Raw genomic sequence first — 13,006 nt, forward strand, 5'->3', positions numbered from 1 at the left:
TAACAGTACTCTAATCCCTCACCATCCCCAGGAAGAGGAGGCAGAAGGTTGCTTCCTTTCAGCTCTGAGGGATCTGGAGCAAAAGGCTACACCAGTAGAGCATGTAGATGGCCTCGGTGTGTCCGGATCCATCCCAGGCCTTTTCCTTTCTTCCTTTCATTGCAGGCAACATCATACACTTGGGTTACCTGTCATCCAGAGTGTTGGAGGAGGAGACGAGGCATTTTGTGAAAGTGCTCATTCAGACCCTGTCCTACTGCCAGCAGTACGTGGCCCTGAAGAGGTCTAACCTGACACACTGGCACCCTGTCCTCGGGTGGTTCTCCCAACCAGTGGACTATGGGTGAGTGCCCAAAGAGGAACCTCATGGAAGCCTGAGACCGATTCCTCAGTCACTCAACAAGCAGCCAAGCGCTTGACGGTGTTATTAAACCCTGACCGTGTGCAGGCACTGTGCCTGGTAGATGCTAGAGACATAAAGAAAGGCGCCAATCCAGACCCTGCCCTCAGCGCACTCCCAGACGACATGTGCAGATGGAGCTGTGGGCACAATTGGGGAATGGTGCTGGTAGTTAGAGACTTCAGGGGACTCCTTGTGGGGGGTGCCAGAGCTGCTGCTTAAAGGAATCTAGAGGTTATCAAAGGTACTTGTGAGAAGGCTGAGCAATGGGACAAAAGGGCACAGAGATAACAGACTAGACCGGGGAGCACTCAGAGTTGGGGGGTGGGGAGTGGGCTGAGAATCATGTCGTGAAAGGCCTTAACAGTTAACATGAAGAGTTTGCATTGGATTGTTGAGGAATTCCTGGGGTCCATTGAGGAAGAGAATGATGTGGTCAGGCCTGGGCTCTGGCCATTGAATAAGGATGGATTGAATCAGAGAGAGACTTAAGTCGGGGAGACTTTTGAGGAGACCATACTTATCACAGCAAGAAGCAAGGAGGGCCACCTCTTGGAGATGGGAGCAGAAGAGAGGCCAAGAAAGGAAGGGAGGCAGTGGAAGCACAGTGAGTGGCCCCAGCCCAGGCTCATTCAGGAAGAGGAGGCAGGAAGCAGTATGGAGCAGCTACTGTGGGGAAGGGGCTGGATAAGAGTGCTTTGTTTGCTTTTTAGCCAATTCTGTGTTTTTATCAGTGTCAGGATGACCCCCAGCAAGGAGCCTTCTTTGTCACCTCTCATCTGTCTCAGAATTGCTGCCCAGAGGGCTGGGAAGTCCTTCCCCTCAGGTGCCTCAGTCTTAGAAGTCTTTCTGACTCTCGGCATCCCCCTTTGCACCTCCTCTGCCCTGCTGCCCTCTCCTAAGAAGTCAGCTAGTCAACAAGGCTTTACTCAGTGCTTCTCATGCCCCAGATTCTGGGCTAAAAGTTGGAGAACAAAGACATCAAGGGGCTCCTGCCACAATGGTGGTAACACATCAAAGGGTGCTGTGAGCAGAGGGCATCTGAGGGGGCCAGCCAGGCTTGGGGTTCAGGAAGGTGTGAGTGACAGTAGGACAAGGGATTTGAGAAGAGAGGACACTGGAAGTTGGACTGGTCAGCCTTGCTGTTGGGCCTGGGAAGAGAGGGAAATTGAGCAAGAGCCTGAGGCACCGCTATGGTGTGGCAGGAGACTAGAATCTCCAAGAGGCTGGAGAGGAGACCTAGAAGGAAGGAGGTCCAGGAGAGAAGCAATATTGCCACTTTGCTATTGGCACTCCCAGCCCTTGGCCCTGTGCTCAGCACACAGTAAGCATTCAATAAATGTTCCGGTCATCCATTGGTAGGAGGTGACGATTGGACTCATGGTGGAAATGCTCTGCTCTGTGACTAGTATAAGTTCCCAAGTCATTAAGAAGGAGACAGAGTTGCTGTTGGAAGCCTCTGGCCCGGGGAGTACATAAGCAGCAATTGATGGTGTGAGTGAGTGGCAATAGCCAGGGAAACTGAGGCAGGATTGAGCCGCTCCCTTAGGAAAGGCATGGGTTTTAGGAGACGCTAGTCTCTCCATCTCCTGCCAGGAAGAGCACTGATAAACAGGAAGATAGTCAAAATGATGAAGGTCTTTATGGCCATGTCACTAGAAGATCCAAGGATATTTATTTAGCCTAGGGGAAAAGAAGCCTCCATGCACTTAATAGTCTTAAGCTATTGGGAGGAAGTGGGATGACCCCTGAGCCACTTGGTCCCCTTGGGCCAAACCAGGAACACTGGAGGGAGTTGGGAAGAGACCATGGCTTGATGTTGAGAAAAACTTCCTGACTGTGAGATCTGGCCAAAGGTGGGAAGGGCTGCCTTGGAGGGTAGGCGCCCCTCCTCGGAGGTCTCTAAGCAGAAACTTAGATGACTTCTTGTTATGTATGTTGTATGGAAGATTCTTTTTGGTTATGGATTGGACTTGAGTGCTACCTAGCGCTCTTCTGGCTCTCAGATTTGGGGATTCTGAGTCTTTATTGACTGTCTACTCTGTGCTTTGTCCTTTTGGGGCTACAGAAGCGTGAGATCTGCCTTTAGAGACCTAAGTATCTAAGTGAGGTCACAAGCTATTAGCAAGCTGTGCCCATAATTGAATGGCACTGCAAGTGCTTCAGGGGATCCTAGAAGATAGGTAGGAACTGGGCAGTGTCCAGGAGAGGCTCCAGAGATTTAGGGGGAAGCAGAGGGCCTTGAGAATAGGGAGGGTTTGAAGAGGCTGGGGGACAGCAATAAGCATGGCACATTCAGGGAATCTGGAAGAGATCGACTGATTCAAGTTGGAATTTATGAATTGGGACAGAGAGGTGGATGGAGAAATAGTTTGGAGCTAGATGGTAGACCTTAAGGTGGCACTGAGAGGGAGCCATTGAAGGCTTTTGAGCAGGGGAGTGATCAAAGCTGCATTTAAAGTTAGTCTGGCTTCATCATTCAGGTTGGATTGAAGGGAAGGGATGCTGGAAGAACAAAGACCAGCCAGGTGGTGGGAGCATTAATCTTGGTCTGATATCCTCTGAGACTGGGAGCCCCTGAGGGCAAGGATATGCTCTTAGCTAAACTTTGTATTGTCTCCAGTGCTCAGCAGAAGAATACTTTGCCCCAAATCAATGTCTCCTTTCTCTTTTTTGGGTGAACTAACACAAATGGGTGAATGTGGTCACACACGTCTGGACCAGGTGGTAGCTCTGGGAATGCAGATGAAGAATGGTCAAGATGCCCCTCTACAGACCCTTTCCTTAGACTCCTATTAGCTAGGGGAGCTAGATTTGGGGGATATCTCTATTGCCTCTAGTTACAAAGAAGAAATTCTGTCCAGCACCTACTGTTATGACCAAAGGGAGGCAGGCCCTAGGAGATGAGTGAATATGAGTTTGGATTGGTGGTGGGCAGAGGAGAGGACTAGAGGACTGGAAGTGGATGTTGGGCGGCCACTGGCCAGAGCTCTGTAGAAAGGCTTGTGTTCAGAGATGAAGGTCTAAATGGCTCTATGGATGTAAAGCCAGGCCTAAGGAAGGGAGCTCCAGGGTTCAAATCTGGCCTCAGACACTTCCTAGCTATGTGACCCTGGGCAAGTCACTTGACCCCCACTGCCTAGCTCTCACCATCTTCTGCCTTGGAACCAATACTTAGTATCAGTTTTAAGACTTATATAAGAGTTTGTTTGCTTATTTAAGGGTTTATTTACCATTTGTCAGGAACTGTGCTAAGTGCTGAGAATACAAATACTAGGAATGAAAAAATCTGACTGCCACTAGCCTCTACCTGCTCTGGGACAAGGTGGAAAGGTTTGGGGTCAGGAGCAGAGCTGGACACAGCCCTGTAGGACCAGAGCAGGGGGCCTGGGCCAGAAGCCAGCCACCACCCTGAAGATAACGGTGGGCCTCTTCTTGTTCTCTTCTAGGCTGAACGAATCCATGCCTTTGCTCACCAAACAGCTGCAGTACCTGTGGGGGGTGAAGATCATCCGGATCCTCTTCAGGGACATCCTGAGCAAGAAGCTGCTGGAGAACCCTGAGCCCAGTCAGGCTGCAGCCATGACATCAACCACCCCCCCAAACAGCCTTCCCGTGAAGAGTGAGTGCAGGCCCTGGGGCTGGGCCCATTCATCCCTCTATGGGGTAGACCCAGAGATGAGCTCAGGCCCAGAGAAATTGGGATTGTCAGTGCTGCGTGGATGAGTCTCCTCAAAAATGAACACACGTTGTTGTGGCTGTGGGAGGCACTTGGCCTGGAGGGTCGAGGGACGTATACCTGGGATGGATCCCCACATCTCACAAGCACGATGGCCTTGGAACTTCTTTTTGCTCTCTCCCTCCATTAGCAGAAACCACTTAGTACAAGCATATTCTTTTTGTTCCTCCTGCTTCACGCATCTGTCTTCACTCGGCACAGCCCTCTGGACTTGGAGTAGATGATGGACCTGCATTGCGGGGATTGCTGAGGCTGGACTCCCCCGAGTTGGTCCTTGGGCGCATTGTGTGTGGCCAGGCTAGGAGCCCGGCCTTCCCAGGAGGGTGGGTCTGTGCTTTGGAGAACACTGACCATCACCCCGGACCCAGCAAGAGGCCCTCAAGTAGAAGTGTAGAAGAGAGAGCACTTGGCAAGCCTTAGAGCACTTTGTCAGTGTTGGCCACGAGCCGTTATCACGATTCCATTTCTACCCCTGTAGTTGCCCAAACTGAACAGTATAGACGAAACTCCTGTAGTACAAAAGAGCTACTTTGTCTATAGAGATGCCCTGGCCCCGCTGTGCTTTATTGCTTTTAGAGACTTTTGAGTTTCCTTGAAAAACCTGTATGGTTTGTATGAACCTAAAAGGTTAGAATCATAAACACATGGAACGTCAGAGTTAGAAAAGAGACGTTCACGTATAAAATATCTCAACTGGGAGATGTCTTAGAACAGGGGGTGTCAGAGCTGGGAGGGATCTGAGGCAATTCAATCCTACCTCCTTGTTTTTTTTCAAAGAAACATTGAGATTCCAGAATGTGGGAAAGTGCTTCCCATCAGGCCATAGTCAATGACAGATCTAGGCCTAGAATCTAGGTCTCAGATTCTCAGCAGCAGAAAGGAGAGCCGCCTGGAAAGGCCATGTGTTTCATTTGCCTGCAGCAAACATAGCAGCTGAAATCAAACTTTATTACTAAAGCAAAGCTGTCCAAACAGGTTAAGCCCTAGAAACAATCTGCCCCATGAAAAGTGAGGCCGGCCAGGCTTAAAGAAATAACATCATGTTTACTTTGAGGGCTTGCTTTGTTATCATTAAATGCTGGGCCAGGAGCTCAAGGACCTGAGTTTAGACCCTCGGGGCACCTTGGGCCAATCCTTTCCCCTCCTGTGGACTCTGTTTCCCCATGTCCAACCAAGGAGGCTAGATCAGTGGCTCCCAGGATGTAGTAAGTCTGAGTACTTTCTGTCAGCACAACCAGGCCCGTGTTCAAGGAAAGACAGATACCCTGCCCTCACTTGGGTTCCCATTCGGGTTTTGGCCATAAGCCTGATCTATCATCAACATGTCTTTCATGGTGGCTTTTGGGAGCCCGGGCTCGGCTCCACCCCATAGTGCCTAAATGGGCTTCCCTCTCTATGGGGCTCTGGGAATGTCACCCCTGTGGTCACTGTTTTTCATACCGAGAGGCAGTGAGTTGTGGTGGAAAGTGTGTGAGGCTCGGGGATGGGAGGATGGGATCTGATCTCAACTCTGACCCTTCCTAGCTGTGCATCCTTGAGCAAGTCAACCTCTGAGCCTTGGACTTCGGCCTCAGGCTTCTCTCCCATGTTTTAGACAGCTCCAGAAGAGTGCAGAGAGCACCAGGGTGATACCTCCTAATAGCCCTGAGGCAAACCCGAGTTTTCAAGGGCTCTGCAAGTGAGGGCTAGCAGGTTCCACCATGAACAACACAAAGTGACCCTCCTCCTGGTGGCCCTTAGTAGTCCTACAGTGACATTGATGGAGTGGTGGAAAAGGGAACAAAGGATGTTAAGATTCACAAAGACCAACTATTCCTACCAAGGTATCTAAGGGGAAGTTAATGGCCTCAACCTGCAAGAGCTTTGGGAATCACCCGGGCTTCCTTTACAGCATTTACAAAAGCCTTGTGGTGTATAGTTGGAGCTTCTCCAGGAAGAGCAGTAAGAGGGCAGAAAGCTCAGCCCACAGAATCAGCAGGGAGGAAGTAGGGTGGGCTCGAAGATGAGTCCCCCCACCCCAGCCCCACGCCAAATGGCCTTTCAGCGTGTCATTTAAGAGTACCTTTGGTTTCTCTCACTCTATCCCTCACCTGCTGGTCAACCCTGCCACTGCCTCACTGGGGGTGGAGGGTTTCTTGCCCTGCACTCAGATATGACTTTCCTTTTTGGCCAGGTCTCTTCAAGCGGGCTTTCCAGAAGTCCTCATCGGTTCGCAACATCCTCAAGCCCATTGGTGGGAAGCGTGTGGATTCGCCAGAAGTACAGAAAGTCTGCAGTGTCTGTGTGCTGTACCAGACTGCTCTGACCACCCTCACCCAGATCCGACTGCAGATCCTCACAGGTCGGGGACCCCGGCCCCTCTGGAGAATGGGGGAGCACTTCCTCCACTCTCCCTGGTAGAAATACACTATCTTAGAGTCAGGGATACAATGCAGTCTTATGCATGAAGATTATAGGTTGGCCCATCATTGGTTATATTCGGAATTGGAAAAAACCAGTCCTATTTTAGCCCAAATGCTTCGTCTCTAATATGACGTGTATTTCCTAAATCATTTTAATTTCATTTCAAATGCCTGTTTCCTCTGTTTTTGTTCAGATGTCCAAATTTCCTGTTCATATAAACACAGAAGAGCCCATCTTGTGGCTTAAGATTATAGTGGAAAGAGGATGGATATGGAATTCAAGGATCTGAATTTAAATCCCGATTCTTCCATTATCCATCTGATCTGTGACCTTGAGCCTCAGCCTTCTGAGTCTCAGTTTTCTTGTCTGTTAAATGACCTCCACAGGCCCCTCCAGCCCTGAATCAAGGATACTTGGATTCCGATGGGGCAATGGGCCTTTGTCATGACAGTTTGGGAACTAGGCAGGTGCCCAACCTCTTCATACCTCTTTCTTTGAGTAATTCTGCCTTTCTTTTACTGTGGCTTCCTAAGCTTCACTAGGGTGGTCTGAGAAGAATCCAAGTCAGGGAGACATCTGGTATGTCATTGTCTCTGTACTGCTGAGCAGTGGTCCTTTCCTCCAAGGTTCCCACCCATGTTCAGTTGGGACCAGATCTCCAACCATTACTAGGGCCCTGCCTCTCCTTCCTGTTCTTTCTGGTTCTGCTCGGGGGAATATCACAGGGTCTTTACCACAGTTGCAGTGGTGATGCTCGAGGATTTATAGGGAAGGAGCAAGGCCTTTGGTCAATATGGATGCCCAGTACCCCTCTCAAACAGCTGGTGACTGCCCAGTGACTTATGGAAGCGTGAATCTGCTTTTAGTCAGTTGTTGAGTCATTCAGTGACCAAGAGCAGCCAGCTTTTCCACCAGCATGCCACACTTGGAGAATTGGATAATCAAGAGAAAATAGTCTTCATAGGAGAATTGACTTGGTGTTTTTCTTTGCTTTTCCAGGCCTAACTTCCCTAGATGACCTTCTGCCCAAACTATGGGCATTCATCTGTGAGCTGGGACCTCAAGGGGGATTAAAGCTCTTTGTGGAATGTCTCAACAGCGACAACGAAGACTCCAAGCGACTGCTGGCCATGCTAACATTATTCTGTGACTGTTGCCGCCACCTCATCACGTAGGTGATTGCCCCGGGTTGGGCTGCTTTGTCCTTGAAATTAGAGATAGAGAGAAGGAAGAATGTAGTAGGATTCTTGTGAGATTGGACATGAAACCTCTAGGCCAAATGTTGCCCTGAGTGTTAGACTATTGGGCTAAGCATTATGGATTCTGAGGGTCAGAAGGGGCCTCAGAGGCCTTGTACATATCCCCTAAAGACCCTTTGTGGGGAGGGATCAGCCAAATTGTCCTTGAAGACTTCCCCTTAGAGCTTGCCATTTCATGAGGTGGCCCGTTGCACTAAGGGAGAACTCACTTTTCATTACATCAATTCTAAAAACTGCCACTTTACAGCTTCCGCACATTACTTCCATTTCTGCCCTCGGGTAGGACAGAACAAATTTAATCCTTCTCCCAGGCAGCAGCCCTTTAGATCTCTGAAAAAAGCCATCATGTTCCTACCCAGGTCTTCTCTTCTCTAGGCTAATGTTTCCAAGGCCTTAGCTTATCTCAGGGCAAAAACCAGAGGCCCCTGCCATCCTGCTTATTAAGACTTAACCACATCCTAGTGCCCTTTGTCTCAGGTCTGGCCTGACCAGAGCCAGGGATGGCAAGACCATTGATCACCTCCCCCACACAGGGACATTTTAAATTCAGCAGCCCAAGTTCAGCTGGCCTTTGTCCAAAGCACCCCTTTCCTAGACTTTTTTTGAAATAGCTGCTGCCTTGCTATCCCTCCTCCAACCTGTACGGGTTTTATTTTGGTGATTTGTTTCAGAATATTTATCTTTGTAGTATCACCTCTCTTTCAAATTTTTCATTTTGCTGGCATAGAAATGTAACTAATAATTATTCTTTTTATTTCATCTCAATAATACTTGTTTATTTTTTATTTTCCTCATTTAATTCCTTTCTATCTTTTTAATTGGGTCAGCTAGTAGTTTATCCATTTTCCTAAGTCTTTTCAAAAGACTTGTACTTGTGAGTTTGATTTTTTTATAAAATTAGCTAGTATTTATTTTTTTCTCCCTGTCAGCTCTCCACATTCCCTCCCACTGAAAAAGAAAACAAAAACTCTTCTAACAAATATGCATATTGAGTCAAAGAAAACAGTTCCTTCTTGGTTGTGTCCACAAATGTGCATCTCATTTTCCATACTGGGACCTCTCGGTTGCAGATGGCCAGCATGGGCCTCTGAAATCAGGCTTCTATTGGTCCGAGTTCTGAAGTTTGTCAGAGTGGTTTGTTTTCACTTAGAACAGGGGTTGTTGTTCTGGTTCTGCTCACTTCCTCTGCATCGATTCACATGTGTCTTCCCGGGTTTGTAGCCTTTTCCTTGTCATTGGGTCATTTTGGGGGGTATTTGGTGTTTTTGTATTCCCACTCTTTTTTTGAGAAGTTGCTGTAAGAATCCTAGGCAGCTGGGTGGCTCAGTAGTTTGAGAGCAAGGCTGGCCTCAGATACTTTCCAGCTTTGTGACTTCTGGGTAAGTCACCTTGCCTAGCCTTTATTATTGTTCTACCTTGAAACCAATACACAGTATTGATTCTAAGACCGAAGGTGAGGGCTAAGCAATGGGGCAATTATAAATAAATAAATACAATTATAATAATATAATTCATATTAATTGATTTATAATTGTAAATTGAAAAATACTAGACTGTGGATATTAAGCAGCTTCCTTAGGGTTAGACGGTTCTGTCTGAGGGAGGGTATGGGGACAGGTAGTGTAGGGGATCAGGTGATGGATTAGTAGAGTTGTCCTTTGGAGGAGAGGGGAAGGATGAGAAGTCTAGAGAGAATAGAAGGTGAGCAGGCCTTGGCCTGGCCTGAGGAGTGGCCACCCACAGAGGTGAGCTAGGACTCAGTAGGACAGAAGATGTTTTGGAAGCACAGACATGCCTCACCCTCCATCTTCAGGCAGAGTCCTAAGCTGCGCCCTCTTCCATGTGCTTTCATTGGCTTGTATGGAGTTGAAGAAGGCCCAAGTGCCAGGTCATGCTAACTGTGTGACCTCACCAGATCAGTTCTTTCTGGGCCTCCCTTTCTGCATCTTTAAAAGGAGGGCATTGCCAGGGGGCAGCTGGGTAGCTCAGTGGATTGAGAGTCAGGCCTAGAGACGGGAGGTCCTGGGTTCAAATCTGGCCTCAGACACTTCCCAGCTGTGTGACCCTGGGCAAGTCACTTGACCCCCATTGCCTACCCTTACCACTCTTCCACCTATGAGTCAATACACAGAAATTAAGGGTTTAAAAAAAAAAGAATTAAAAAAAATTAAAAAAAAAACAAAACGGGGGCAGCTGGGTAGCTCAGTGGATTGAGAGCCAGGCCTAGAGACAGGAGGTCCTAGGTTCAAATCCGGCCTCAGACACTTCCCAGCTGTGTGGCCCTGGGCAAGTCACTTGACCCCCATTGCCCACCGTTACCACTCTTCCACCTATAAGTCAATACACAGAAGTTAAGGGTTTAAAATAAAAAAAATAAAAAAATAAAAAAAAAAAAAAAAAAGGAGGGCATTGAGACCTCACGGGATACTCGAAAGCAGTAACCCTAAAACAATTGGGTAATGGTTAAAAAATTTCAGCGTAGATCAGTAAAACAGAATAGATAAGCAAGAAACCTAGTAGGCCGGGATTCAGTTACCTCAGGGCTCAAGCTGGTAAAGGAAAGTCCCTGTTTGACCAGAACTGCCAAGGAAGTCAGCTATGGAGGCTCAACTTACCCCACTGACCCCGCTGATCTGTAAGGATTTAGGAAGTGGCTGCTGTGTGCTGGGCAGGCCCTGAGGCTCTACAAAACATCCCTGCTCCCATGAAGCTTCCATTGTAATATCCAAATGGATAAATTCCTTAAATAGAAACAGTCACATCATTTAAGAAAAAATAAAAGAATCAAAAGAATTCCCTTTATTTTTATTTATTAATTTGTTTTTAACCCCTTACCTTCCACTTTAGAATCAATATTGGGTATTAGTTCCAAGGCAGAAGAGTGGTAAGGACTAGGCAATGGGGGTTAAATGACTTGCACAGGGTCACACATCTAGGAAGTGTCTGAGGCCAAATTTGAACCCAGGACCACCCATCTTTAGTTCTGGCTCTCAATCCACTGAGCCACCCAGCTGCCCCCTAAGAATTCCCTTTAGAACAATGGCTCTAGAGAGATTTTACCTCAATAGAGACCATTATAAAAGATACTAGAACAGAATACCAGTATGCCTGGCATGTTCCCCACCCCCTGCAGAAAAAAATGGAGCTCTGCCCTCATTCATTTGTGTACTACCTCTAACAGTGTGCTTCTTAATCCAATATGGTGCCACCTATCTCTAACTTCCCATTAAATCCTCTACAGGAGGTAAATTCAGTATCCTGGGCATCCTTCTCAGGGTCAACGTAGCAGTAGGCTTAGAGTTAGGAAGGCTCCAGGTCAGATCCTGATTCAGACAATTATCTCTATGGCCATGGGCAATTCATTTAGCCTCTATTTAACCTTGGTATCCTCATCTGTAAAGTAGGGATCCTCATCATAATGAAAAGGAAGAAACTCACTGGGTAGGAAATAAGTATGATCAAGGAAAAGGCCATCAGGTCTGCCAAATGGAATGAACCCCTGGAGGCCTTTAACGAACGTCCAAAAAGTGTTCAAGTCTTGCCTGAATTCTTTTGAGGGTTTTTAGTCCCTCATTTTCCTCAGAGATGAATCACTCAAATCCATTCCCATCCTCATCACCGTCTGCAGTGGGGAAAGGCTATTACTGCCTCTCTGGTAATTCATCATTATTGAACAATGACACAGTTCTCTACATTGTTTAGCTGCAACTCTGTCCATAATCAATGCGTTTCTAGTTTGAACTCCCTTCACTTTGCTTAATTATTTTCCTTTTCTTTTTTTAAAAAAAGAGGCAATAATAGATTAGAAACTAGAAAATTTGCCCGGAAGTTACTCAGGAATTTGATGATGGAAATAAATTCCAAAGACCTCTAGATCCTTTCTAGATACAGAAATATCAATGTACTGATGTACACTGAATGTACGGACTTCTTTTTAGATGTATGAGCTCTGACTTCCACAACAATAAAAGCAAGACATAGGAAAACCAACAAGCAAACAAAAAAGAACCCCAGCCATACCTCAGAGTCCAGGGAACTACTGCATGCAGCATATGAATATTAGCTATTGTTATTACCGTCACAGGGGGCAGGATGACCCGTGAAGTACGCTGCCTGCAGCGTCGTTGCCCTCTCCTCTAACCAGCTGTGACCTTCCTTCTTCCACTTTCCACTTTATTCTTGGGGTGAATTGGAGAAACTGAACTTGACAGTAGAAAGCAGAGCGTCACAACTTGTATTTCGATTGTTTTCTTGGCCAAGGGGCCTGGCCTTTGGATTGGAATGGACAAGAGAGCCCTAATGAATTTAAGTCATCTGGGCCGCATGAGTTGCATCATCAGGGTCTAAACTGGCCGCTGGGATGGCTGGAGCGCTCTCAGTGACTGGTGAAAGATTTTGGAGAGGGATGCAAGTAGGTAGCACAGTGAATGGAGCACCAGCCCTGGAACCAGAGGACCTGAGTTCAAACCTGGTCTCTCACACTTCCTAGCTATGTGATCCTGGGCAAGTCACTTAACCCCCATTGCCTCGCCCTCTGAGAGTTGTTAAATTAAAAGTGTGAGCTCGCTGATGGTCCAGTCAGATGGATTCTGATGGAGTTCAATGGCCGGACTCTTGAGTGTTTGATCACGGTTCCATGTTAGCTTAAGAGAGTGGCCTGAGTGGAGCAGGGCAGAGATAACCTTGGTCTGTGCTGTGTAGCATCTTTATCCACAGTTTGGGTAAAGACAAGCCAGCATGCTCATCATTTGGGTAATTAATGTCAAACTGGGAGGGATATTAATTACACTTTATGACCAAATCCGGAAGATCTTGGCATTGAGAACATTGAGATGATAACATTTATGCAGTGCCTTAAGGTTCACAAAGTGCTTTACAAATATTATCTCATTCAAGCTTCAGAGCAAGCTTCACAGAGGTCGGTGATGTTATTATCCCCATTTTATAGATAGAGAAACTGAGGCAGGCAGCAGTGAAGTGATTTGTTCAAGGTCACTAACAGGAAGCATCCCAAGCTACATTTGAACTCGGGTCTTCTCCAGGCTATCATTGCCACCAGCTGCCTAAATCTAATGAAATGAAATTTAAAAGCAATAAATATAAATTCTTGCTCTGGTTAAAAAAAAGTACAAAGGGGAAGATATGGTTAGTGGTACTTAAAAACTTGTGGACTACAAGTTTAACCTGAGTCAGCAGTGGATTATG

The 13,006-nt window shown here is 47.2% G+C and overlaps 1 protein-coding gene across 1 annotated transcript in view; it reads left to right on the forward strand.

Moving 5' to 3' along the window:
- Positions 1-13,006, forward strand: part of UBE3B (ubiquitin protein ligase E3B) — a 55,670-nt gene that overhangs the window by 15,657 nt on the left and 27,007 nt on the right. Inside the window, exons 11-14 of the mRNA XM_044674040.1 lie at positions 166-343; positions 3,850-4,022; positions 6,313-6,480; positions 7,542-7,713. Of these exons, the coding sequence (XP_044529975.1) occupies positions 166-343; positions 3,850-4,022; positions 6,313-6,480; positions 7,542-7,713 (691 nt within the window). The remainder of the gene's footprint in view (positions 1-165; positions 344-3,849; positions 4,023-6,312; positions 6,481-7,541; positions 7,714-13,006) is intronic.

Source organism: Gracilinanus agilis, chromosome 1 (assembly GCF_016433145.1).
Source record: "Gracilinanus agilis isolate LMUSP501 chromosome 1, AgileGrace, whole genome shotgun sequence".
Lineage (NCBI taxonomy): Eukaryota > Metazoa > Chordata > Mammalia > Didelphimorphia > Didelphidae > Gracilinanus > Gracilinanus agilis.